Source organism: Crinia signifera, chromosome 19 (genome assembly GCF_055691185.1).
Source record: "Crinia signifera chromosome 19, ASM5569118v1, whole genome shotgun sequence".
In the NCBI taxonomy this organism is placed as follows: domain Eukaryota; kingdom Metazoa; phylum Chordata; class Amphibia; order Anura; family Myobatrachidae; genus Crinia; species Crinia signifera.
The window spans coordinates 108,756,843-108,784,743 of NC_139226.1; the positions used below are offsets into that span (position 1 = coordinate 108,756,843).

The 27,901-nt window shown below is 47.0% G+C and overlaps 1 protein-coding gene across 4 annotated transcripts in view; it reads left to right on the plus strand.

Annotated features, from left to right (window-relative positions):
- The window catches only part of DSCAML1 (DS cell adhesion molecule like 1), a 235,030-nt gene that overhangs the window by 168,667 nt on the left and 38,462 nt on the right, over positions 1-27,901 (plus strand). For 2 of the 4 annotated variants that reach the window (XM_083163141.1, XM_083163142.1), the window contains exons 4-7: positions 13,923-14,069; positions 14,489-14,767; positions 17,547-17,822; positions 20,747-21,043. In XM_083163141.1, coding sequence (XP_083019267.1) covers positions 13,923-14,069; positions 14,489-14,767; positions 17,547-17,822; positions 20,747-21,043 — 999 coding nt within the window. Of the gene's footprint in view, positions 1-3,884; positions 4,028-13,922; positions 14,070-14,488; positions 14,768-17,546; positions 17,823-20,746; positions 21,044-27,901 lie in introns of those variants that run through there. The other 2 variants (XM_083163143.1, XM_083163144.1) reach the window with 2 other exon arrangements.

The following is a 27,901-nucleotide window of genomic DNA, read 5'->3' on the forward strand; positions in this document are numbered from 1 at the left end:
TCTATTTGCTTCTCTTCCTCCTACACACTCTGCCCCTTTCTCCCTCTCCCCCCACCCTCCCTCCGCTGCTTTCTCTTCTCTCAGAAAATCCATTTAAATGCAATTCTATTCATAAGGCCCCTCTCATGCATGTCTAATGAATTTCAGGGAGAATGCTCGGCAGCGTGGCCGAATAGGGACCCAATCTGCAGAGTGTGTACAAGTCATTTGGTGCAAACCCTGGGTGTCTTCCCACTCTGATTACAGCTTAATTAGAAATAAAACCTTGTAGCAAGAGTGCTGAAGAGAGCCCATGTTCAATTAACCCCTTCCCATAGCGGCAGGGTTCACAGCATAGACACCCCAAGCCTGGACAGGGGGACATGCCCAACTTGTAGGGCTGACTATGGCTCTCACCCTTGCAGTGGACATGTCATTTAATAGGCTTGTAACAGTTCCATAGTACAGTGCTTGTTATTTTGGGATGGAAAGGGGGGAAGGGCGGGGAAACGATGACACTAAATTATTTTATGGAAGAATGCGCATCCGATAACTTTACAAATATAGTTTGGATTGTGCAATGCTGGAATTACAGGCATTGCACAGCGGTTGGCGGGGCTACAATGATGAGATTCGCTTCATTTGGTCCAGGGACCCCCCACAGAGGAGGGGGATGGGAGACTGGCGAGAACGCAGAGGCGGACCCCCATGCTCTGGAGCCTCCCAGCCATTCCAGGAGGGTAGGCGACCCTGCATTTCAGCCTCATTTTTTAGGCCTACGTCAGATATCCTGGCCTCTGCAGTGCAGTACTGGACACCCTGAAAAACCACGGACACATGCTGTGCACAGATGCAACACTGGTGCAGTTTGCATCCACCTCTGAATGCCCCAAAGTGTAATATTTAGACGATCCCCTGTCCTCTCTCTTTCCGTGTGTAGGGTGATAATTGCACTTTAGGGGATACCACACTCCATTATTCACAACAGTCAGTGAGTGTGGTAATAATATTCAAAGAAAAGGGAGGGAAATGTGTATTTCTATCATACTTGCCTACCCTACCAGGACGGCAAGGAGACTAACAAATTTGTTGACCTCTCCTGGGCCCCTGGAAATGTGGCCAAGTCCCCTGCAATCCTCCTTGGTGGGGGGGATCTGCAGGTACAGATGACGCATCATTGTGGCCTCACCCCCTGCTGTGCCATGTCTTACCGGCACTGTGCAGTGGGGGTGTGGCCATAATGTTACGATCATACTTGCCATGCCTCCTGTACAGCCACCCACCCCATCTCCCGGTATTGTGCAGTGGGGGTGTGGCCATAATGCAGTGGGGGTGTGGCCATAATGTTACGATCATATTTGCCATGCCTCCTGTACAGCCACTCACCCCATCTCCCAGAGAGGGCAGCCGGGTAGTGGGCAACCCTGGGTTATATATGTGTATGTAAAACGTTGCTGCCATGATATCAGACAAATAGATGCTCCTACTGAAGACTATGGGGGACTAGAAACACATTTTGGTTGGTTATTCCTAATGTGGTATTGACAGTACACTATGGGCCTAATTCAGACCTGATCACAGGACAAATTTGTTCTCAAAATGGACAAAACCATGTACAATGCAGGTGGGACAGGTGTAACGGGTAGAGATTTAGGTGGGGTATTTTCATACTAAAATCTAAATTGCTGTGTCAAAATAAATCAGCCAGTATTTACCTTGCAGAGAAAGAAAATAACTCACCCAAATCTAACTCACCCAAATCTAACTCACCCAAATCTAACTCACACGCTCATGCACCCAAACCCCACACAGTGATGCCCACATCACTGGAATCAGGATCCCACATTTAGCGCCTGATTCAGTACCGCTCGCTAAGCAGTGGACGTGTGGCTTAATAGCGACGAATCCCCCTTGGTACCATGCGAGGGGACGTTCGTGAACACACCCCCGGCATGCGGCTGAAGGGGAGAGAAATCATTGGCTGTTCGCCGACCAGCGAACGATTTCTCTCCCCATTCTGAAATAAATGTCAGTCAAAACTTACTTTTATTTCTGCCACTCTCCACCACACACAGGGCGGGCGCTGATGTCCCGTGACATCAACTGCCCGCCCCAAGCAGGGAACGCCATGTCCTTGTTCAAAGAGGAATGCCAAGTGCAGATACATGCATGTGCAGACCTCCCACCACCACCGAAACAGGGCCGAATTAGGCCCCTTCCGAGACATAGTGAATCAGCCCCTTAATACTAGCTGCCCAGTACTCATTACACGTGTGCAAGCTGGAGGCTATTCTCACAATAAGGCATCCAGCTCCAGGTCTTTCTATATCCTCTCACATGGAATTCTGTCTCTCTCCATACTGTACTTTTGCTTCTCTCTCCTCCCTTTCCCTTCCCTGGAGCGCACCCGTGCTTAGTGCTCGGGGACTCCCCAATTCAGTTTGACAAATGTCGATCGATCCAGATTGGCCGCCAGGGCTCCATCCAGCGCGCATTAATCTGAACGATGGGGGTGGCCCCTCCTCCTCCTGCTCACTTCATCCTTCATCCGAGCAATGAGACGGTGCCCCCTGCCTCTCCCCTGCCCTCGCCTCACTCTTTATTTTAACTGCTGCTGATCGATCAGCTGTGTGTGTTTATGTATGGATTAGCTGCTACAATAATATCACTTACACCTCTCGGATAAAAGTGCGAATGTGTGATTTAATGTCCTGAATACAAATACCAGGACACAAACATTATTGTGTTAAAAGCAAAAGGCTAGGCCTCCGGCAGAAGTTATGTGGCTTCTCCACTGCTGCGGAGACCAAGGAAGGGACCTGGATACAGGAAGAGTGCCCGCTTACAGGATAAGTGCCCACAGATACAGGGCCAGATGCACTAAGCTTCAAAAGTGATAAAATGGAGAGTGATAACCAGCCAGCCAATCAGCTCCTACCTGACATTTTTCAAACACAGCCTGTGACATGGCAGGTAGGAGACGATTGGCTGGCTGTTTATCACTCTCCATTTTATCACTTTTGAAGCAAAGTGCATCTGGCCCTCAGTGCATACTTGCCTACTTTTGAAAACTAGTTTCAGGGAGATTATAGTTGGTAGTAGAATTTTGCACAGTGCCCCATTGAGTGGGCGTGTCATGCTCCACCCAAAGGGTGTGTCTAGTTCTATATATGAAGAGATTGTGAATGTGGCACCTAGAAGCGTGGGTGTGTACTGCTACATCTGAGAGGAATCTTTTAAAATGACTTATATCCAAATGTAGATGAGCCCCAAAGCAGTTAGTAAGAGCTACTATACTTGGTAAAGTGCTGGGAAATGGTGCTGATGATTCAATGTAAATGTATCTGTCTATCATTCCTTTTTCCCCCAAAAATGAAACCGTGTAATGTGGGCTAGGTGACATGAGGGAGATTGCTGGACTAATGAGGGAGAGAGGGAGATTGCTGGTATTTCAGGGAGCCTCCTGCAGAATGCAGGAGGGTAGGCAACTATGCCACAGTGTATTGCTAGATGCCATGGTCTGGGAATACTGCCACCTGGCGTTACCATCTTCTTACTTTTATAATATTATTTAATTCAATAAACCCACAAACGGAAGCTATTTTCATACCTCCCAACTTTTGTCCGTAAGAAATAGGGACACTCGCGCGAGCGCCCGAAAAGGGGGCGTGGCGTATGCAAATGAGGGCGCGGCTTATGCTAATTAGCCGCGACCTCATTTTCATACGAGAATAGACGCTGTGCGCATGTGCACAGCGTCTATTCTACTAGATTGGGGGTCTCCCAACTGTCACCCCCCGCAGCGGGACAATGCCTGCCGCGGGTGGGACAGCGGGACAGGACCCGAAAATCGGGACTGTCCCTCTAAAATCGTGACAGTTGGGAGGTATGTATTTTGATTTACAATCAAGATCATGAATGAATTCTTATGCAGGCAGGAAAATGAATTGCTTGTGTTGGGGGCGGTGCCTAATGATGGCACAGTCCAGCCCCACCCCCTGGTGTATCCTGCAGCATCTCCCAGAGAGGAGACTAACAAACCAGATAAGTATGTCCTGGACCCTTGTTTGGCCTGTCCAACACTGCACAAAGGTGGACAATTATTATGCAACTATTCACTTTCCGCGTTAGTACTAGATGCTCGTTATGAAACCGTTGTTCTTTTTGTGCATTACGGGACCTATATGCGTATGTTAAGTTTGACTGTGATTTTTGTTAGTGATCCTGTCATGCCTATCTGCAGTGCCAGCTAAATACCCATGCAGGGGAATTTACTAAGATGGGAGTTTTATTTCAGATGGGATGTTGCTATGGGCAACCCGTCTGATACTCTTATCTTTGAGAAGGTGGTAAATAAATAAGAGGTAGATTCTGATTGGTTCCCCTTAGCAACATCCCATCTTAGTAAATTTCCCCATGGTTTCTAAACTTTTCCCACAAACCATTATAATAACATTAAAACTAGTCCTGCTTATATTAAATTAATTCCATTCACTGAGAAGCATTCAGAAATATGGTTTTACATACTGCAGATAATATAGGATTTTTCTCACTCTTTTTTGTTTGATGCATTACAGTTTTAGAGTCCTATTCATCATTGATGTCAGTGGGGCCCTGAAAACTATCATTCCTTATTGTCGCATATCACGTCTATTAGGAATTATGTCTTGTGGCAATTTATCAATGTCTTCCTGCCGGACTGGCTGCTCCAATAAGTAGCTGCCTGGTGAATGTTAAGAGGTGTAATTTCACCAGTGACGGCAGCGGTGACAGCTTACACTACTGGCTTCTGTTCCTGCATGCTAAATGAGACGGAGGAAGCGGAGGGATCTGAGGAGATCCCTATTCCCACCCCCGATAGCTCTTTCTAATGGCAACTTTTGTTTTCCAGAGCTTGATAAATAGCACAATTACAGCGTAGTATGGGAGGGGAGCTCGGAGTTCTGAGGTAGGAGATGTCTGAGATATCAGTGTATTGGAACGTGTCTCGCCCCTTAATGGACCTCCCATCCCTGAAACTCCTTTGAAAGCCTTAGCATTTCGGAGCTGGCTGAGATGCAGAAGCATATGTCCCAATTGTACCGCTTTTCGCGGTAACGTCCTGTTTTTTGGGGGCGGTCCCGTGTCCCGTCCGAGGACAGCAGTGTCCTGTGGCCTGGGGCAGTTGGGAGTCCCCCCTGTCACCGGTGAATAGAGGTCTATTCCTTCAGCCAGTGGGGCTGTGGGCCTGGCTAGCACCTCACAGAGCAGCTGGCCAGGCCCCCACAACGGCAAAAATGGGGCGTCACTAGGCCACACCCCAAAATTTTGGCCACGTAGTGTCCCTCTTTCCATCACTCCAATGTTGGGAGGCATGCAGTCGTTGACAATACACAAAGGCCCTTATTTAGATCTGATCGCAGTACAAATTTGTTCTCAAAATGGGCAAAACCATGTGCACTGCAGGTGGGGCAGATGTAACATGTATAGAGAGAGTTAGATTTGTGTGAGTTATTTTGTTTCTGTGCAGGGAAAATACTGGCTGCATTATTTTTACACTGCAATTTAGAGTTCAATTTCAGCACACCTCACCCAAATTTAACTGTCTCTGCACATGTTACATCTGCCCCACCTGCAGTGCACATGGTTTTGGCCATTTTGAGAACAAATTTGTACTGCGATCGGATCTGAATAAGGGCCAAAGTCGACGCAGGAAAAAGGTTGCCAATTTGTGCCAATGTTGACACATAGACCATAACTTAGTGCCCCCCATGGGAGGTTCGCTTTACTCACCATTCCTCCTGCCGTGTTCCCTATCAGAGTCCACATGAATGGTAGAGTATGATAAAGTCCAAAATATGGAAAAAATAGCGAAAACCTCCTGTAAACATGTGTTGCTCGTGTCGACCATTTGGCAATGTCGACCATATGGTGTTGACTTATTGACGGTAGGTATAGACATGTCTGTCAGCCACCCGGATACCGATACCGATATGCAGAGAACAGACACTTTAGGTAGAGTTTGGACTGCCTACGGGGTGTGGGTACACACACCCTGCACAATCTGTGTACATAGGAGCCGCGTGCTGTACATATAGTATCTGTGTGATGTCACTGTACATTACATGATCCCTGCATGCTGTACATAGGAGCCGCGTGCTGTACATATAGTATCTGTGTGATGTCACTGTACATTACATGATCCCTGCATGCTGTACATAGGAGCCGCGTGCTGTACATATAGTATCTGTGTGATGTCACTGTACATGACATGATCACTGCATGCTGTACATAGGAGCCGGGTGCTGTACATATAGTATCTGTGTGATGTCACTGTACATGACATGATCACTGCATGCTGTACATAGGAGCCGCGTGCTGTACATATAGTATCTGTGTGATGTCACTGTATATTACATGATCCCTGCATGCTGTACATAGGAGCCGCGTGCTGTACATATAGTATCTGTGTGATATCACTGTACATTACATGATCACTGCATGCTGCACATAGGAGCCGCGTGCTGTACATATAGTATCTGTGTGATGTCACTGTACATTACATGATCCCTGCATGCTGTACATAGGAGCCGGGTGCTGTACATATAGTATCTGTGTGATGTCACTGTACATTACATGATCCCTGCATGCTGTACATAGGAGCCGCGTGCTGTACATATAGTATATGTGTGATGTCACTGTACTGTACATAGGAGCCGCGTGCTGTACATATAGTATATGTGTGATGTCACTGTACTGTACATGATCCCTGCATGCTGTACATAGGAGCCGCGTGCTGTACATATAGTATCTGTGTGATGTCACTGTACATTACATGATCACTGCATGCTGTACATAGGAGCCGCGTGCTGTACATATAGTATCTGTGTGATGTCACTCTACATTACATGATCCCTGCATGCTGTACATAGGAGCCGCGTGCTGTACATATAGTATCTGTGTGATATCACTGTACTGTACATGATCCCTGCATGCTGTACATAGGAGCCGCGTGCTGTACATATAGTATCTGTGTGATGTCACTGTACTGTACATGATCCCTGCATGCTGTACATAGGAGCCGCGTGCTGTACATATAGTATCTGTGTGATGTCACTGTACATTACATGATCCCTGCATGCTGTACATAGGAGCCGTGTGCTGTACATATAGTATCTGTCCGATGTCACTGTACATGACATGATCCCTGCATGCTGTACATAGGAGCCGTGTGCTGTACATATAGTATCTGTGTGATATCACTGTACATTACATGATCCCTGCATGCTGTACATAGGAGCCGCGTGCTGTACATATAGTATCTGTGTGATATCACTGTACATTACATGATCCCTGCATGCTGTACATAGGAGCCGGGTGCTGTACATATAGTATCTGTGTGATGTCACTGTACATTACATGATCCCTGCATGCTGTACATAGGAGCCGCGTGCTGTACATATAGTATATGTGTGATGTCACTGTACTGTACATAGGAGCCGCGTGCTGTACATATAGTATATGTGTGATGTCACTGTACTGTACATGATCCCTGCATGCTGTACATAGGAGCCGCGTGCTGTACATATAGTATCTGTGTGATGTCACTGTACATTACATGATCACTGCATGCTGTACATAGGAGCCGCGTGCTGTACATATAGTATCTGTGTGATGTCACTGTACATTACATGATCCCTGCATGCTGTACATAGGAGCCGCGTGCTGTACATATAGTATCTGTGTGATGTCACTGTACATGACATGATCACTGCATGCTGTACATAGGAGCCGGGTGCTGTACATATAGTATCTGTGTGATGTCACTGTACATGACATGATCACTGCATGCTGTACATAGGAGCCGCGTGCTGTACATATAGTATCTGTGTGATGTCACTGTATATTACATGATCCCTGCATGCTGTACATAGGAGCCGCGTGCTGTACATATAGTATCTGTGTGATATCACTGTACATTACATGATCACTGCATGCTGCACATAGGAGCCGCGTGCTGTACATATAGTATCTGTGTGATGTCACTGTACATTACATGATCCCTGCATGCTGTACATAGGAGCCGGGTGCTGTACATATAGTATCTGTGTGATGTCACTGTACATTACATGATCCCTGCATGCTGTACATAGGAGCCGCGTGCTGTACATATAGTATATGTGTGATGTCACTGTACTGTACATAGGAGCCGCGTGCTGTACATATAGTATATGTGTGATGTCACTGTACTGTACATGATCCCTGCATGCTGTACATAGGAGCCGCGTGCTGTACATATAGTATCTGTGTGATGTCACTTTACATTACATGATCACTGCATGCTGTACATAGGAGCCGCGTGCTGTACATATAGTATCTGTGTGATATCACTGTACTGTACATGATCCCTGCATGCTGTACATAGGAGCCGCGTGCTGTACATATAGTATCTGTGTGATGTCACTGTACTGTACATGATCCCTGCATGCTGTACATAGGAGCCGCGTGCTGTACATATAGTATCTGTGTGATGTCACTGTACATTACATGATCCCTGCATGCTGTACATAGGAGCCGTGTGCTGTACATATAGTATCTGTCCGATGTCACTGTACATGACATGATCCCTGCATGCTGTACATAGGAGCCGTGTGCTGTACATATAGTATCTGTGTGATATCACTGTACATTACATGATCCCTGCATGCTGTACATAGGAGCCGCGTGCTGTACATATAGTATCTGTGTGATATCACTGTACATTACATGATCCCTGCATGCTGTACATAGGAGCCGGGTGCTGTACATATAGTATCTGTGTGATGTCACTGTACATTACATGATCCCTGCATGCTGTACATAGGAGCCGCGTGCTGTACATATAGTATATGTGTGATGTCACTGTACTGTACATAGGAGCCGCGTGCTGTACATATAGTATATGTGTGATGTCACTGTACTGTACATGATCCCTGCATGCTGTACATAGGAGCCGCGTGCTGTACATATAGTATCTGTGTGATGTCACTGTACATTACATGATCACTGCATGCTGTACATAGGAGCCGCGTGCTGTACATATAGTATCTGTGTGATATCACTGTACTGTACATGATCCCTGCATGCTGTACATAGGAGCCGCGTGCTGTACATATAGTATCTGTGTGATGTCACTGTACTGTACATGATCCCTGCATGCTGTACATAGGAGCCGCGTGCTGTACATATAGTATCTGTGTGATGTCACTGTACATTACATGATCCCTGCATGCTGTACATAGGAGCCGTGTGCTGTACATATAGTATCTGTCCGATGTCACTGTACATGACATGATCCCTGCATGCTGTACATAGGAGCCGTGTGCTGTACATATAGTATCTGTGTGATATCACTGTACATTACATGATCCCTGCATGCTGTACATAGGAGCCGCGTGCTGTACATATAGTATCTGCCCCACCTGCAGTGCACATGGTTTTGGCCATTTTGAGAACAAATTTGTACTGCGATCGGATCTGAATAAGGGCCAAAGTCGACGCAGGAAAAAGGTTGCCAATTTGTGCCAATGTTGACACATAGACCATAACTTAGTGCCCCCCATGGGAGGTTCGCTTTACTCACCATTCCTCCTGCCGTGTTCCCTATCAGAGTCCACATGAATGGTAGAGTATGATAAAGTCCAAAATATGGAAAAAATAGCGAAAACCTCCTGTAAACATGTGTTGCTCGTGTCGACCATTTGGCAATGTCGACCATATGGTGTTGACTTATTGACGGTAGGTATAGACATGTCTGTCAGCCACCCGGATACCGATACCGATATGCAGAGAACAGACACTTTAGGTAGAGTTTGGACTGCCTACGGGGTGTGGGTACGCACACCCTGCACAATCCTTGTACATAGGAGCTGCGTGCTGTACATATAGTATCTGTGTGATGTCACTGTACATTACATGATCCCTGCATGCTGTACATAGGAGCCGCGTGCTGTACATATAGTATCTGTGTGATGTCACTGTACATGACATGATCACTGCATGCTGTACATAGGAGCCGCGTGCTGTACATATAGTATCTGTGTGATGTCACTGTACTGTACATGATCCCTGCATGCTGTACATAGGAGCCGTGTGCTGTACATATAGTATCTGTGTGATGTCACTGTACATTACATGATCCCTGCATGCTGTACATAGGAGCCGTGTGCTGTACATATAGTATCTGTGTGATGTCACTGTACATGACATGATCACTGCATGCTGTACATAGGAGCCGGGTGCTGTACATATAGTATCTGTGTGATGTCACTGTACATGACATGATCCCTGCATGCTGTACATAGGAGCCGCGTGCTGTACATATAGTATCTGTGTGATATCACTGTACATTACATGATCACTGCATGCTGCACATAGGAGCCGCGTGCTGTACATATAGTATCTGTGTGATGTCACTGTACATGACATGATCACTGCATGCTGTACATAGGAGCCGGGTGCTGTACATATAGTATCTGTGTGATGTCACTGTACATGACATGATCACTGCATGCTGTACATAGGAGCCGCGTGCTGTACATATAGTATCTGTGTGATGTCACTGTATATTACATGATCCCTGCATGCTGTACATAGGAGCCGCGTGCTGTACATATAGTATCTGTGTGATATCACTGTACATTACATGATCACTGCATGCTGCACATAGGAGCCACGTGCTGTGCATATAGTATCTGTGTGATGTCACTGTACATTACATGATCCCTGCATGCTGTACATAGGAGCCGGGTGCTGTACATATAGTATCTGTGTGATGTCACTGTACATTACATGATCCCTGCATGCTGTACATAGGAGCCGCGTGCTGTACATATAGTATATGTGTGATGTCACTGTACTGTACATAGGAGCCGCGTGCTGTACATATAGTATATGTGTGATGTCACTGTACTGTACATGATCCCTGCATGCTGTACATAGGAGCCGCGTGCTGTACATATAGTATCTGTGTGATGTCACTGTACATTACATGATCACTGCATGCTGTACATAGGAGCCGGGTGCTGTACATATAGTATCTGTGTGATGTCACTGTACTGTACATGATCCCTGCATGCTGTACATAGGAGCCGCGTGCTGTACATATAGTATCTGTGTGATGTCACTGTACATTACATGATCCCTGCATGCTGTACATAGGAGCCGGGTGCTGTACATATAGTATCTGTGTGATGTCACTGTACATTACATGATCCCTGCATGCTGTACATAGGAGCCGCGTGCTGTACATATAGTATCTGTCCGATGTCACTGTACATGACATGATCCCTGCATGCTGTACATAGGAGCCGTGTGCTGTACATATAGTATCTGTGTGATATCACTGTACATTACATGATCCCTGCATGCTGTACATAGGAGCCTCGTGCTGTACATATAGTATCTGTGTGATATCACTGTACATTACATGATCACTGCATGCTGCACATAGGAGCCGCGTGCTGTACATATAGTATCTGTGTGATGTCACTGTACATTACATGATCCCTGCATGCTGCACATAGGAGCCGTGTGCTGTACATATAGTATCTGTGTGATGTCACTGTACATTACATGATCACTGCATGCTGTACATAGGAGCCGTGTGCTGTACATATAGTATCTGTGTGATGTCACTGTACATTACATGATCACTGCATGCTGTACATAGGAGCCGTGTGCTGTACATATAGTATCTGTGTGATGTCACTGTACATTACATGATCCCTGCATGCTGTACATAGGAGCCGCGTGCTGTACATATAGTATCTGTGTGATGTCACTGTACATTACATGATCCCTGCATGCTGTACATAGGAGCCGGGTGCTGTACATATAGTATCTGTGTGATGTCACTGTACATGACATGATCACTGCATGCTGCACATAGGAGCCGGGTGCTGTACATATAGTATCTGTGTGATGTCACTGTACATTACATGATCACTACATGCTGTACATAGGAGCCGCGTGCTGTACATACAGTATAGTATCTGTGTGATGTCACTGTACATTACATGATCCCTGCATGCTGTACATAGGAGCCGTGTGCTGTACATATAGTATCTGTGTGATGTCACTGTACATTACATGATCCCTGCATGCTGCACATAGGAGCCGTGTGCTGTACATATAGTATCTGTGTGATGTCACTGTACTGTACATGATCCCTGCATGCTGTACATAGGAGCCGGGTGCTGTACATATAGTATCTGTGTGATGTCACTGTACATTACATGATCCCTGCATGCTGCACATAGGAGCCGTGTGCTGTACATATAGTATCTGTGTGATGTCACTGTACTGTACATGATCCCTGCATGCTGTACATAGGAGCCGGGTGCTGTACATATAGTATCTGTGTGATGGCACTGTACATTACATGATCCCTGCATGCTGCACATAGGAGCCGTGTGCTGTACATATAGTATCTGTGTGATGTCACTGTACATTACATGATCCCTGCATGCTGTACATAGGAGCCGGGTGCTGTACATATAGTATCTGTGTGATGTCACTGTACATGACAAGATCCCTGCATGCTGTACATAGGAGCCGCGTGCTGTACATATAGTATCTGTGTGATGTCACTGTACTCTACATGATCCCTGCATGCTGTACATAGGAGCCGGGTGCTGTACATACAGTATAGTATCTGTGTGATGTCACTGTACATTACATGATCCCTGCATGCTGTACATAGGAGCCGTGTGCTGTACATATAGTATCTGTGTGATGTCACTGTACATTACATGATCCCTGCATGCTGCACATAGGAGCCGTGTGCTGTACATATAGTATCTGTGTGATGTCACTGTACTGTACATGATCCCTGCATGCTGTACATAGGAGCCGGGTGCTGTACATACAGTATAGTATCTGTGTAATGTCACTGTACATTACATGATCCCTGCATGCTGCACATAGGAGCCGTGTGCTGTACATATAGTATCTGTGTGATGTCACTGTACATTACATGATCCCTGCATGCTGTACATAGGAGCCGGGTGCTGTACATATAGTATCTGTGTGATGTCACTGTACATGACAAGATCCCTGCATGCTGTACATAGGAGCCGCGTGCTGTACATATAGTATCTGTGTGATGTCACTGTACTGTACATGATCCCTGCATGCTGTACATAGGAGCCGGGTGCTGTACATACAGTATAGTATCTGTGTGATGTCACTGTACATTACATGATCCCTGCATGCTGTACATAGGAGCCGTGTGCTGTACATATAGTATCTGTGTGATGTCACTGTACATTACATGATCCCTGCATGCTGCACATAGGAGCCGTGTGCTGTACATATAGTATCTGTGTGATGTCACTGTACATGACAAGATCCCTGCATGCTGTACATAGGAGCCGCGTGCTGTACATATAGTATCTGTGTGATGTCACTGTACATTACATGATCCCTGCATGCTGTACATAGGAGCCGTGTGCTGTACATATAGTATCTGTGTGATGTCACTGTACATTACATGATCCCTGCATGCTGTACATAGGAGCCGGGTGCTGTACATATAGTATATGTGTGATGTCACTGTACTGTACATTACATAATCACATAATGCTGTACATTACATAGGATCCGCAGGCTGTATGTTGCAGCACCCAAGCTGTGCTATAATAAACCTGGCAGTGGGTGACTATGTGACAGGAGGCTGAGCAGGTGACAGGTTTGGCGCTTGCAGTGTTGGCATTGGCAGGAAGTGGAAATGAATGGCAACCTTTCTAATGAGCAACAACGGAATCTTTCTATACTTCTCTTTTTTTCGCACCTTCATTATGTTCCTGTATTATCTATACTTCTGTCTGCTCTCACTATAAGTACTGTACTGTATCCATAAATGCACCCTGTCACCCTATATCCCCAATGCTACCCTCTGACAGCTGTCTCATCTTGGTTTTTAGAGGGCAGATTTGTCACGTCGCCATCCGGTGCACTTTACATCCTGGATGTACAGAAAGAGGACGCACTGTCCACCTATCGCTGCATCACCAAACACCGCTACAGTGGAGAGACGCGACAGAGCAACGGAGCGCGTCTCATAGTCTCAGGTGAGCCCCTCTAAGTTCTTCCTATGAAGCAATGATACAAGGGAGGTGATTCAGGTTGGCTGGTAAGCAGCAAAATTTGTGCTGGAATGCCGCCCACCAGGCATATGGGTAAAACATCATTCAATTGTCACCAACCATCAAATGATTTTTCACCCACTCGCAGATACAAATCAGTCTCACCTGACTTTTATTTGGGCCAGACATGGTCAAACAGCGGGCGGGCGCCGACGTCATGTGACATGTGCCAAGCAGGCATCAGCCCACCTACGTTCCCAGGGGAATGACCAGCGTTGTCATGGGAATGCCCATAAAACATTGCGCCAGCCCCACAGTGTGTGTGTGTGTGTGTGTGTGTATATATATGTAGGACATGTGTGCTATATATTTATATCTTTATACATATGTGTTATTCTCTTCAGAGCCTGCAGAATCTGTCCCTATTCTCCTTGACGGCTTCCGATCCCAGGAGGTCTTTGTGGGTGATAAGGTGGAGCTGCCATGCATTGCCTCAGGATATCCAAATTTGGCCTCTCGTTGGATAAAAGATGGCCGCCCAGTGCCCTCTGACAGCCGTTGGAGCAAACGTAACACAGGTCTGAGCATGAGCGACCTGCGCCTTGAGGACAGCGGGACCTATATCTGTGAGATCACCAATAGCTTTGGCTCGGCGGAGGTGACTGGCACCCTGACTGTAATAGGTAAGATGCAGTGTCATGGAAGTCACAAAGTTTGTACTAGATTATGTATACAGCTTCCGCTACTGCTTGTTTTTCTGACAGAAATGGGCATGATATGCATGTGGTTCCACTGTGTCAACATTCAGGACCAAAAAAAGTGAAAACCCCAAGTCGAACTTTTGACTATCGACCTTCCCAATGTTGACCTAATGCTTGTGTCAACCTTTTGACCTTAGGCGTGTTTACCTTTTTTTAGGTGTCGACCAAACCCCTTTGCCCTTCCATACCCTCCAACATGACCCATTCCATTAGGTACAAAATGCTCTATTCCTGGACTTCCCTGCCAGAGGTAGTTACAGAGGTTGGACTCCAGCACAGTCCAAAATTCAAAGATGGGGGTCACATCAACTGCCAGTGAGTCCAGGACAGTGATGTTTAGAGTGGCATTAGGTGTGGCTCCCCTTTTTGAATATTGGACTGTGCTGCAGCCCCAACTCTGCAACTACCACTGGTAAGGAAGTCCAGAAACAGAGATTTTTGTACCTAATGGAATGGGCCATGTTGGAGGGTATGCCCTTCCCATATTGCAGTATCAGTGGCTGTGATGGGTGCTCTAATCTGCCACTGCAAGATGGTACCTGGGTGCCAAAGCCACCATCCCTAGTCCCACTGCCCCCCAGTGTACATCAGGGTTGCCGACTTTAACATTCTCCTCTCCGGGAGAAGCCCGGAGAGGAGAGTTTCAGCAGCCGCTCAGAGGGCGGGGCTTACGAGTGACATCGCTAAGCCCCGCCCCCATACTGGTAAAAGCAGCGAATTCAGGGATCTCCATGGAGGGGGCGGGGCTAAAATGACGCGAATGTGCCGTTTTAGCTCCGCCCCCTCCTCTGAGACCCGAGGATTGCGGCATTTTAATGCCGCGATCCGGGGGTCAGCGGGGGTCCCCCCTGAATCCGGGAGGGTTGCCCACCCTTCCGGGGGCCGGGAGGGGGTACCCGATTTTCGGGAGACTCCCGGAAATTCCGGGAGGGTCAGCAACCCTGGTGTACATCACACATGCTACCTGCCATGTATTCATATCTCTGTATTATTATTACTACAATGATGCCAGGGAATACTAAAGACATCAGGGGGAGTGGGGAAAGTTCTGTGCCAATCACCTAATACACCCCTGTAAGTCAGGCCTGGACATGTATGCCACTGGTTAAAGTGATATTCTGCAATCTACACATGCCACAACAAGTGTAGCTGTGTTACTGCAGGGTATGTCACTGTGTCACTGTGTGAGACCCTGCATGGCAACACAACACCAAGCATCGAGGCAAGTGCAACATTGTTCAGTGGCATTTACACAGCGCCTGGCAGATTTCGCACTCCCTCAGGGCAGGGAGGGGGGTGAGGGGATATTTAAAGTTAAAATCGCAGCACACGTTGCAGACAAATGATCCTCAGAGGCTAGCAACAGAACACCAGGGGTTACAAGTGGTCACAGAAGAAATGACGAAGAGAAGTCACCACACAGCCCTCCCTATTGAACTGCAGTGTATCTGTGGTTCCCTGTCATATAACATAGCTTTTACCACCCCGCTGTATGTAATGGAATCCGTTTGGTTTTACTTATGCGTTCCAGTTATTAGATTGGATCAGGCTGTAATTGGTGGAGGGGGCACATAGGTTGCAGCCTGGGGAGTGTGTTTCGTCAATATATTTATTTTTTCTTAGGTATGTTTGTCAGCATAAAAGACATCAATATTGATTGAAGTAATTGTAATTGCATTTCTTTTACTTACATGGTATAATGGCCATGGGGAAGCTGAGCTTCACAGTGATGACCATGAGGCCTGAGGGTCTACGTACTGATCATTGGAGAGAGATAAAGTGGGCAAAGATAATCTACCAGCCAACCAGCTTCTGTCACTTTTAAAACACAGCCTGTAACATGGCAGTTAGGAGCTGATTGGCTGAGACTTTGGGTGAGATTTAATAGGATGAGAGATTCAGAAAGTGAGAGATTTGGTGAGAAATCTCTAGTTTTTTTAAAGCGGCAATCATTTACACTTCTAAATCAAACTGGTTTTGCAGTGTAAATGATTGCTGCTTTAAAAAAACTGTAGATTTCCACCCAAATCTCTCACTTTCTGAATCTCTCATCCTATTAAATCTCACCCCATATCTCTTTCCAATCCTTCAGAAGGATTCCAGAGTTTTCAGTTAGATTTGTGTTCATAATACCCCTTGCACCTAATTACCGGTTTGTTGCCGGTTCAACCTGGTAATTGGTGCGATGTGAAAGGGTTTACCGGGTCCCGCAAATGGGTAGCAACACGGCAATACGAACCGGTAAAAAAAAAGAAGAGTTCTTACCGGGATGTTGTCATGTTGCTTTGCGGTGTGAATGGGTTAATCGGGTCCAGAGACCCATTTCCCGTTCACATCAATGGAGGAGGCAGTGCTTGGAGCCTCCTCCCCTGATGATGTTCTGCTGCTCTGCCGCACCCTCGGGTGATGTCAGCGAACCGGCATTATTCGCTGAAGCTATCTGAACAGTCCAAAATGCAGGGTCGCACCGGGACTGAACTGTTTCAAAGTCCAGGTGCGACCCTGCATTTTGTAGTCTGAAAGCAGTATAACTGTGGCAGACCAGAGGGGCGGCTCTTGCCGCCACATGTGACCCATGCACCCCTCCCCGAGCCCTGATTCTGATGTCACACAGTTGAGTGCAGTGCATTTGTAGCAGTGAGAAGAGATACTGTAAGAAAGCAGAGTGTGAGTCTCACTCTATGGTTCCTTCCTCCCGCAGAAGCGCTCCGTGTGACTCTAACACCCAAGAGGCTGAAAACTGGCATTGGCAGCACAGTCATCTTATCCTGCTCCATCAGCGGATCTCCCGGCTACAACGTTAGGTGGTACCGGAATACAGAGCCCATTGAGGCGGATGAGTTCATTTCTATACGAGGAACAGATAATGAAACACTCGTTATTAGCAGCGCTCAGAAAATCCACTCTGGTGCATATCAGTGCTTTGGGATCCGCAAAACACAAACTGTTCAAGACTTTTCCATTGTGGTGCTGGAAGGTAAGTAAGACCCCCACCCCTTCATACAACTGGTGACATATATTCAGTCAGTATAAAGGTTGGTCTAATATCCATCATCTGGCACCAAAGTGTCTATTAGCAGGATCAGTGGCCAGTTCCACCAACTATGTATGTGAATGGGCTAAGCCGCACCAGTCCGCTCCCAACGCCATTGGAACCTGTTAGATAGGTCAGAACACGGCCTTACAACAAGTGATTGCAGAACTTCCAACTGCATTTCCCAATAGCAATTTCTAGTATGCATTCCAGTTATAATAGAAGGAGCTCTGATTATTGGAGATGTATCAGAGCTTGGAGAGAGATAAAGTTGACAGAGCTAACGAACCGCGTGGATTCGGGTGGTGGGCGGGCGTTTGGCAGGGCGGCATTTACACTCTCGCTAGGCAGCGAATATACGCAGCGTAGCGCGTAGGTCTGAATTACCTTACTTTATCTCTGCCCAGGCTTAGATAAATCTGCCCATAAATCACCAACCTGCAAGCCATGTGCTCAGCGAGTCAGGCAGTAGTGCAGGGGGCGGGGCAGCGAGTCAAGCAGTAGTGCAGGGGGCGGGGCAGCGAGTCAGGCAGTAGTGCAGGGGGCGGGGCAGTGAGTCAGGCAGTAGTGCAGGGGGCGGGGCAAATGCTGTCGTCTCATACATTGTCATGCATATAGCAAAGAAAAGGGGAGGGTGAAACTGCGCTTTAACTAAAACATGCAACAGGTGTAGGTAAAAGTACAAATATTTATTATATAAAATAATTGAATATAAAACGTATAGCGGGATTACATATCCCATAAAAACATGAGTACCATATGCGTTATGTGTGAGATTATAGTCACCCACAATGTGCTGCACAGTCCTGAGTCCGTTCCTAGATTGCCTCTGTAGTATTGTCCCGGTTCACTTGATTTAGGGGAGTAGTGATCTCCACTCCAGGGAGCTCCTTGATGTTTGGTAGGAGCTCTACCTGGGATTTGATAATGGGGACCAGGGAGCACTAGATGTTGTTTGGTGCTCTACCCGGTTGTAGATGTTGTAGCCCCAAATTGCAGGTAGGTGATGGTGGGGACCAGGGAGCGCCTGATGTTGTTAGGTGCTCTACCTGGTAGGAGATGTAATGGCCCCAATTGCAAACTGTTGGGATGAAGTTCCGAGGCTGGTTCGGTCACAGGATGGAAGTGATGACTGCAGATAGGCTGTGGGTGTCCTAGGGTCTCATTCACCGACGCGTTTCGCTGTGTAAGCTTTATCAAGGCTAATCACCTTGATAAAGCTTACACAGCGAAACGCGTCGGTGAATGAGACCCTAGGACACCCACAGCCTATCTGCAGTCATCACTTCCATCCTGTGACCGAACCAGCCTCGGAACTTCATCCCAACAGTTTGCAATTGGGGCCATTACATCTCCTACCAGGTAGAGCACCTAACAACATCAGGCGCTCCCTGGTCCCCACCATCGCCTACCTGCAATTTGGGGCTACAACATCTACAACCGGGTAGAGCACCAAACAACATCTAGTGCTCCCTGGTCCCCATTATCAAATCCCAGGTAGAGCTCCTACCAAACATCAAGGAGCTCCCTGGAGTGGAGATTACTACTCCCCTAAATCAAGTGAACCGGGACAATACTACAGAGGCAATCTAGGAACGGACTCAGGACTGTGCAGCACATTGTGGGTGACTATAATCTCACACATAACGCATATGGTACTCATGTTTTTATGGGATATGTAATCCCGCTATACGTTTTATATTCAATTATTTTATATAATAAATATTTGTACTTTTACCTACACCTGTTGCATGTTTTAGTTAAAGCACAGTTTCACCCTCCCCTTTTCTTTGCTATTTGTTGTTTGGGACTGACATCCCAATTTCGAAACTGCTGCTTCTGCGTTACAACTCCTCCAGGCGCACTCTAAGGCCACAGTAGTGACCGATTTTTCTTCCATTGTCATGCATATGTCTGTGACATATGACATCTCACTTCCACAGATGCCGGAGGAAAGCTTCTTTAATTACCCATTTAGAAAGGGATTTAGGCGGTCATTCTGGTTCTCACTCACCGTTGCGAATTCGCAATGTTGAGCGATGTTTCCCATATGCGCATAAATATTTATGCGCATGTGCAGCCGCTTGGTGCCAGCGGCCACGACGAATTGAGTATTATTATGGGGGGGGGAGGTGTGGCGGCTAGCCTTCGCCACGCCCATGGGAATGCCCAGCGTCTCATGGGTGTTCCCATGAAAACTCTGGGTGTTCCTATGTTGATTTGCCTAGGGTGCGGGGGGCGGGCGGTCAGCTGCCCGCAGAGAGGTGTCTTACATCTGCGAGCACTCTAGAAATCATTCGATGTTTAGCAAGCATCGAATTATTTGCTCCCCACACGCAAGCTGCGAAGAGATCTGTCTATGCATAACATCCGTGGGATAGTCAGACTGGAATTCTCTACCCGTGGCTGATTCCCTGGATGGCTGTAATAAGAATCCTTCTATGCAAGTCATAATATTAGTTAATAATAAATGACACAGTTAGAGTGATTGATCCAGGGAATTAATCCAGGAAGCCCCCCCCCCTCCCCCATCTTACTCCTATTATTGAGGTTACACTGTCAGGTGGCTAGCTGGAGGGGAGAGAAGGGGGGGGGGGGTACTTCCTCTGGATCATCCTGTCTAGAGTTTAGACGCGGGTGTGAATCTGATTAACTTGCAGCTATTTCCCCAATTATGTAAGCACACCCTGTAATAGAAATTTACATCTGACCGCATCTGATATAGGACCATAGTCAGTTCTTACTGGTGGAGAATCAGCTACCTATATTATACAGAAAAAGCAACCTCTGGAAATCAGGGAGAAACTCGAGCAATCCACCAATAAGGTTCAGGTTAGATAAGTAATGGTGTGCTCTCATCCTCACAGATGGGACACCTCGCATTCTCTCCTCATTCAGTGAGAAGGTTATGAATCCAGGTGAGCCGTTCTCACTTATGTGCTCCGCCAAAGGAGCTCCTCCCCCTACCATCAGCTGGACCCTGGATGAGGAGCCCATACAGCGGGACTCCGGGCACCGCTCCAATCAGTACACCGCCTCCGATGGCAGCACCATCAGTTACATGAATGTCAGCGGCCCACAGATCTTGGATGGGGGTGTGTACAGATGTGCTGCACGCAACTCTGTGGGGAGTGCAGAATACCAAGCTCGAATAAACGTAAGAGGTGCCTGTCCTACTTCTACATATCAGAATAGGGTCTGTGAACCTCCTTGGGAGTGTTATCTGTCCCTTTGCCTCTCTCCCCCTCTCTCTCTCTCGTTCCCCCTCTTTTCTCTCTCTCTCTCTCTCTCTCTCTTGCGCTCTCTCTCTTTCTCTCTGAAATCTCTTAATTCTTCATCCAATCATGTTCACGCTACTGGGTAAATTTACTACAATGGGGGTTCTATTAAAGATCAGCACCTTCTAGAAGATAATAGAAAGAATTGGTTGCCCAGAGCAACAGTCCATCGTCAATAAAACTCTCATCCTAGTAAATTTACCCCTGCATGTCTTTCTCCAGTGTTTGTACCCTCTCTCAATAATATGTATGTCCCCACTCTTCATGTAACCCAAGAACTCTTTTTTGTAACCTACTGTAGAGGTATTTTAACCCTTTGAGTGCCAAGTGAATTTGTCAAAATAGGTGTGATAATTGACAAGCAAACTGTTTTATTCATCATAATGACCTGTAATGTTACCTTATGTAGGAAATATAATAATTTTTTTCACATTTTTTTAAATTTGCATTTATATAACAAATGTGAGCGAGGCTGGAATTTTTCGCGGATATTTTGAACACCTCTCACAGAGACGTTGGCACTCAAATGGTTAAGGATAGCCTGTTTTGCATACAGTACCTCTCATCATATTGCTAGCCTGGATTGGTACAGGAGGGCATGCCACAACATTGATAGGGTGGGACCACATCACGGAGGGTGGGTACGCACCCCGCTGCCTTTCCTCCTTCTGTAAGCAGAGCAGCGTGAATGGGTCACATATCCCAACTGCCGGTCAGTGGACAAAGCCGTCCCACTCATGGAGGGATTTCCCACCAAAATACTGATGGTTGGGTGGTATAGCCGCATGTTCCGTATTATAGATCTACTGTATGTAAGAAGTTCCAGGGTAACATATTAATAGTAACAGAAGTGGCATTGGGGTTGGCACAGGGGAGCGATGGTTTGGAACTGCGTATGTGCATATACATGTATATTGGTGCTTATTCGCCGGGCTGTTCGCACCTAGCAGTGTGGGAGGGGGGCAGCGGGCCTTTGTGATGCTGATGGGAACGCAGGGTGTCCCCCCAAATTTGCCCGTGACATGGGGGCGGGCCACTGGCGTAACTATAGCACCGCAGCCCCCGCCACCGCGGGGGGGCGCTGTGCATATGGGGGCGCCGGGGGCTGCGGTGCTATAGTTACACCTCCCCCCAATCCCCCGCAGGCTTACCTATTTCGCTGGTCCCGGCAGCTCCGTTCTTCTGCTAAGGACCACCACAAAATGGCCACCCCCGGGGGGATTGGGGGGGTTTGAATGGGCGGCGGGGGGCGCCCCCCCCTAACGGCGGGGGGGCACCCAAAACGTAGCTACGCCGCTGGGGCGGGCAGATCTAAGATACCAGAGAGATCTGTGAGCCCTGTGCCTTGCTGCACATATCGGGCCAGGCTACGATGGGAGCCGATGTTAGAGGCCGGGCAAAAGTCGGACATTATAGTCTGAATTTTATCTGGAATTCTTTCAATGATGTATTTCATATTTTTGTAAAAATACGAATACGACAGGTTGATACGGTCGTAAAATACAAAATACTACCATTATTCCACATTAGTAAATTACAAAAATACGAATATGACTGAATACAAATATGCCAATTATTACTGTATTTTGCTTAGTAAATTGACTCCAGGGTATGTACAGTATACAGCTCTAGTCAGAGTAGGCTGGAAAGCTTCATAAATATATAATACCAGGGTCAGGGTTACAATAAAACAATCAGGGTAGAGAACACGCTGGGTCTGTATCTGGAGGTCAGAGCGAATGAAATGCTGACACCATCTGTTGCGCAGACACAAGGGAGCAGTGTGAGCAGGTTACAGGAGACACGTGCCTGATATATTGCTGGCACGCCATTGGAAGCGCCTCAGTTGGTGGGAGCTCCCGTGTAATATTCACATAATCAGGTGTGCATATGTAATATGTCTATGTATCTAAGTCACGTCAGATGTGCGCAGTAATGAATGGTGGTTACGCGGTCACTGGGTCGATTTATATTGAGATCCACATGCATTGGTTCGACCACTGAACGCCAACTGGGCTGAGGTCAACACCTGAATTAGGCCGACAGGGTTGGAAGGTCGACAGTCAAGATGAGTTTTTCACGTTTTTTGTTTTTAGCTGACATGTGCCGGCAGGTGGTATTTCATGCCCTACCATCCACTACTATGGGGTGGTGCGATAATAAAATTGTGTGCCCGAAGCATGGCAAGCGCAGCGAGCCTCGCATGGGGACGCGGTACACTTTGATGGTGTCCATGTCGACTATGTTTGGGAAAAAAAAACATGAAAAACTCATGTTGACCGTTTGACTGTCGACCTTGTCATTGTCAACCTAATGCTTGTGTAGACCTTCCAACCCTGTCGACCTTAGCTCTGTCAACCATTAGTGGTCCAATGCATGTCGACCTAAATTGTGTCGAGACAATGGCTCATAAACGAATGGGGAAGCATGAACATACTGTAGGGGGGCTGATTCTAAGGCGAAAACAAAGCAATCAAGAGCAAGTAACTTTGGGCCTGATTCATGTTTGTGTACCCTATACCCTAATTTTACTTGTATCATTTACCAGCTATGATCAAAATGTCACTGCTGGTAAATGTCTTGTGATGTCATACACAGCTCAGTACAGCAGCCAGTTGTTGGTAGATGACCTTCTCCCCACTTGCTGGGACGCACGGAATTAACAATGACATGAAAACTTTCAATTCCGCAGTTTTGTGGGACAACCGCTCCATATTTTGACAAAATCTGCCTCATTGCTTGTTTGTTGGGCAAATGTGCAGGTGCTTTGTAACGATGCCAACAATATAATCCAGCTTTTGAAAAATATCCCTTGTAGTATAGGGGGAAATTTACCAAAATGGATTCGTAAAAAATAGGTGTATTCGTAGGCAGAAATACACCTATTTTTTACACATTTGTATTTTCGGGATTTACTGTACCGAAAATACAACAATTCGTATTCCTAAAGATGGTACATTCGTATTTGTATTTACAAATACGAATGTCTACACCATCGATAGGATACGACAGAAATCACCATTCAAAAGAATGCTGGTTCCTGGGGTGAGATTTAATAGGATGAGAGTTTCAGAAAGTGAGAGATTTGGGAAGAAATCTCCAGTTTTTTTAAAGCAGCAATTATTTACACTGCAAAATCAAACTGGTGTTGCAGGGTAAATGATTGCCGCTTTAAAAAAACTGGAGATTTCTTCCCAAATCTCTCACTTTCTGAAACTCTCATCCTATTAAATCTCACTCATAATGTACTAAGCAGCCGTATTGATCATACGGCTGCTAATTGGTGTAAAACAGGCACCAAAATACGACAGGAAAATACACCTTGCTTTCCCTGTCGTATTTGGCTTTAGCCTGCACGGATCAGTCAGATCCGTGCAGGCTTTAGTGTAAAAAAAATAGAAAAAAAATATTTTAAAAAACAGCGTGGGGTCCCCCCCCACAGCTGTAACCAGCCCCAGGCTGAAAGAGTCGGGGCCGGTAATTAAAAATCAGGGAACCCGACAAATAGTTGTTCCCCAATTTTTAACAACCAGCCCCAGGCTCCAGGTCCGGGGCTGGTTCCCAAAATACGGGGGACAAAATGAGTAGGGGTCCCCCGTATTTTAAGAACCAGCCCCAGGCACAACCAGCCAGCAGGGTAATGTCACAGCCTGGGGACACTTATTATATAAGGTCCCGCGGCCAAAACATTAACCCCCTGACCGGTCAGCCTGGCCAGTGGTCCTGGGGGAGTGGGGACCCCCCCAATAAAGGGGTCCCCCCCCCTCCAGGACTTACCTGACCAGGCTGAAGCCTGGTGCTGTCCCCGGTGACCCTGGGCTGTGGTCACCGGGCTGATAGTGGTGTAAAAAAATAGATGAAAAAACTATTGTTTAAAACTGTGGAACTATGAGTCCCAGCAAGCCTCCCCTGCAAGCTGGGACTTGGAGAACCACAAGTCCCAGCCTGCGGGGCATTAAAGGGCCCGCTGGGTCTTGAAGTTCCACAGTTAAAAAAAATAGTTAAATAAACACACACTGACACATAAGAAAAATAAATCTTTAATACATCCATTACACACATACTGATACTTACCTTTCTTGATCCCGTAGGTAGCCCTCTGTCCTGGTGTCCTGTGTCGTCCTCCAGGTCCATGTCGGCGGTCCATGTCGTCCTCCAGGACCATGGCGGTGTCCGGGTCCGAAGAAATCCATGTTGGAGCTGTGGAAGGAAATCCTACTCACCTGGTCCTGTGCTTAAGATGTCTTCTCTTGGTCCGCCGTAGTCCAGGTATTCTTCATGCTGTCGCCGGTCCCCGCACTGTCCGCATCGCACTGAGGAGAGATGCAGAGATATTTCATACTCGGCGCCTCTCCTCCGAATGATTCCATTGGCCGCCTAGCGGCCAATCAGGAGCCGACTTTCTTGGCTCCTGATTGGCAGCTAGGCGGGCAATAAAAATCATCCTGAGGAGAGGCGCCGAGTATGAAATATCTCTGCATCTCTCCTCAGTGCGATGCGGACAGTGCGGGGACCGGCGACAGCATGAAGATTACCTGGACTACGTCGGACCAAGACAAGACATCTTCAGCACAGGACCAGGTGAGTAGGATTTCCTTCCACAGCTCCAACATGGATTTCTTCGGACACTGGACCTGGAGGACGACACGGACCGCCGACATGGACCTGGAGGACGACACAGGACACCAGGACAGAGGGCTACCTACGGGATCAAGAAAGGTAAGTATCAGTATGTGTGTAATGGATGTATTAAAGTTTTATTTTTCTTATGTGTCAGTGTGTGTTTATTTAACTATATTTTTAACTGTGGAACTACAAGACCCAGCGGGCCCTTTAATGCCCCGCAGGCTGGGACTTGTGGTTCTCCAAGTCCCAGCTTGCGGGGGAGGCTTGCTGGGACTCATAGTTCCACAGTTTTAAACAATAGTTTTTTTCATCTATTTTTTTTTATACCACTATCAGCCCGGTGACCACAGCCCAGGGTCACCGGGGACAGCACCAGGCTTCAGCCTGGTCAGGTAAGTCCTGGAGGGGGGGGGACCCTTTTTTGGGGGGGTCCCCACTCCCCCAGGGCCCCTGGCCAGGCTGACCGGTCAGGGGGTTAATATTTTGGCCGCGGGACCTTATATAATAAGTGTCCCCCGGCTGTTACATTACCCTGCTGGCTGGTTGTGCCTGGGGCTGGTTCTTAAAATACGGGGGACCCCTACTCATTTTGTCCCCCGTATTTTGGGAACCAGCCCCGGACCTGGAGCCTGGGGCTGGTTGTTAAAAATCGGGGAACCCCTATTTGTCGGGTTCTCTGATTTTTAATTACCGTCCCCGGCTCCTTCAGCCTGGTGCTGGTTACGGCTGTGGGGGGGGGGGACCCCACGCTGTTTTCTTTTTTAAATGTATTTATTTTTCTGTTTTTTTTACACCTTGCAGTCTGCACTGATCTGACTGATCCGTGCAGACTGCCTCTACTAATTCGTATTAGCGGCCGTATACACGGCCAGCTAATACGAATGGTTACACCATCGGAGGGTTACAAAGCAGTCGTATCTGACTGCTTTGTACATTCCCCTCTGGAACACGACTTTGCATACGACTGAAACAGTCGTATGCAGTCGTAAGGAAAATACTAATACGAAAAACTAGGTTTTTCATATTAGTAAATTTCCCCCTATGTGTGTGATATTTCTGGAAGATGTCTTTATGTGATAGTAAAGTCTATGACACCGAGCCAGGTCCCACTTTTTTGTATTCTCCCCTCATGCTCCATCATCTGATAATATCATACGGAAGATGGCAACACCAGAAAAATATCAAAGGGTGGTGCTGCCTGGAAAAGGGTCTCTGCACCTGGGCACTCCAGGCATTAATATGCCTCTGTGCCAATGGTTCATTTTAAGGCACGATACCCAGAATTGCTAATTTCTCGGAAAGAGTGCGGTCAATGAATGCACTCTGACCCCCGCTGGTCAATATACTGAGATTTGCCTATTGCAGAAAGGAGGGCAGGAACACGATGCTGTGATTCACTATGAGATGAGTTATCGTACCCTCGGACACTAGAGAAGTTGGTCAATATCAGGAGACCGATAGACATTCCTCTAAAGTCTAGAGTCTCCTGACTATTCTGGTAGTGAAGGAAAGTGTGACCCTACTACAGACTCTCTCTGCTGGATGGGACTGCTCATTCCTAGTGTGCCTGGTTATGCCAGAGCCTGCCTGACCAAGGGCCAAAATGAGGAAAGCACAGGGACGGGGCCCATCTCACAGACAGAGTGGAGGCCGATCTGTTACGTCCACCATAATGGTATATCCCCCATGTTCTTTGCACCACACAGAACTGTGTACTTGTTCCCTTTTACTAACTGCCCCCCCCCCCACACACACACCCCCTGTTACCCACTGCTACCCACTGCCTCAACCTGCTACCCAGGCTGTCACCCACTACTGTGTGGCATATTATAAACATGGGGTGTGGTGGCAGATTTTTGCATATTTTTGCACCTGGAAGAACCACCACTGATAACTTTCATCACGGCACTGCGTGGGAACCACATTTTCCCTCATAAACCAAAATGTAATGGGAACTAATGTATGAAGCCTATATTACATAAAGTGATATCACTGTGTGTGTGTTTTTTTGCACTGTTCATGCCCTGAAAACCAACCACACACCCTCATATCTCCACCCTTCATATATCATAATCATTACTTTTCTTTGTAGGGCCTCTTGCCCTTTCCCCTGTATCT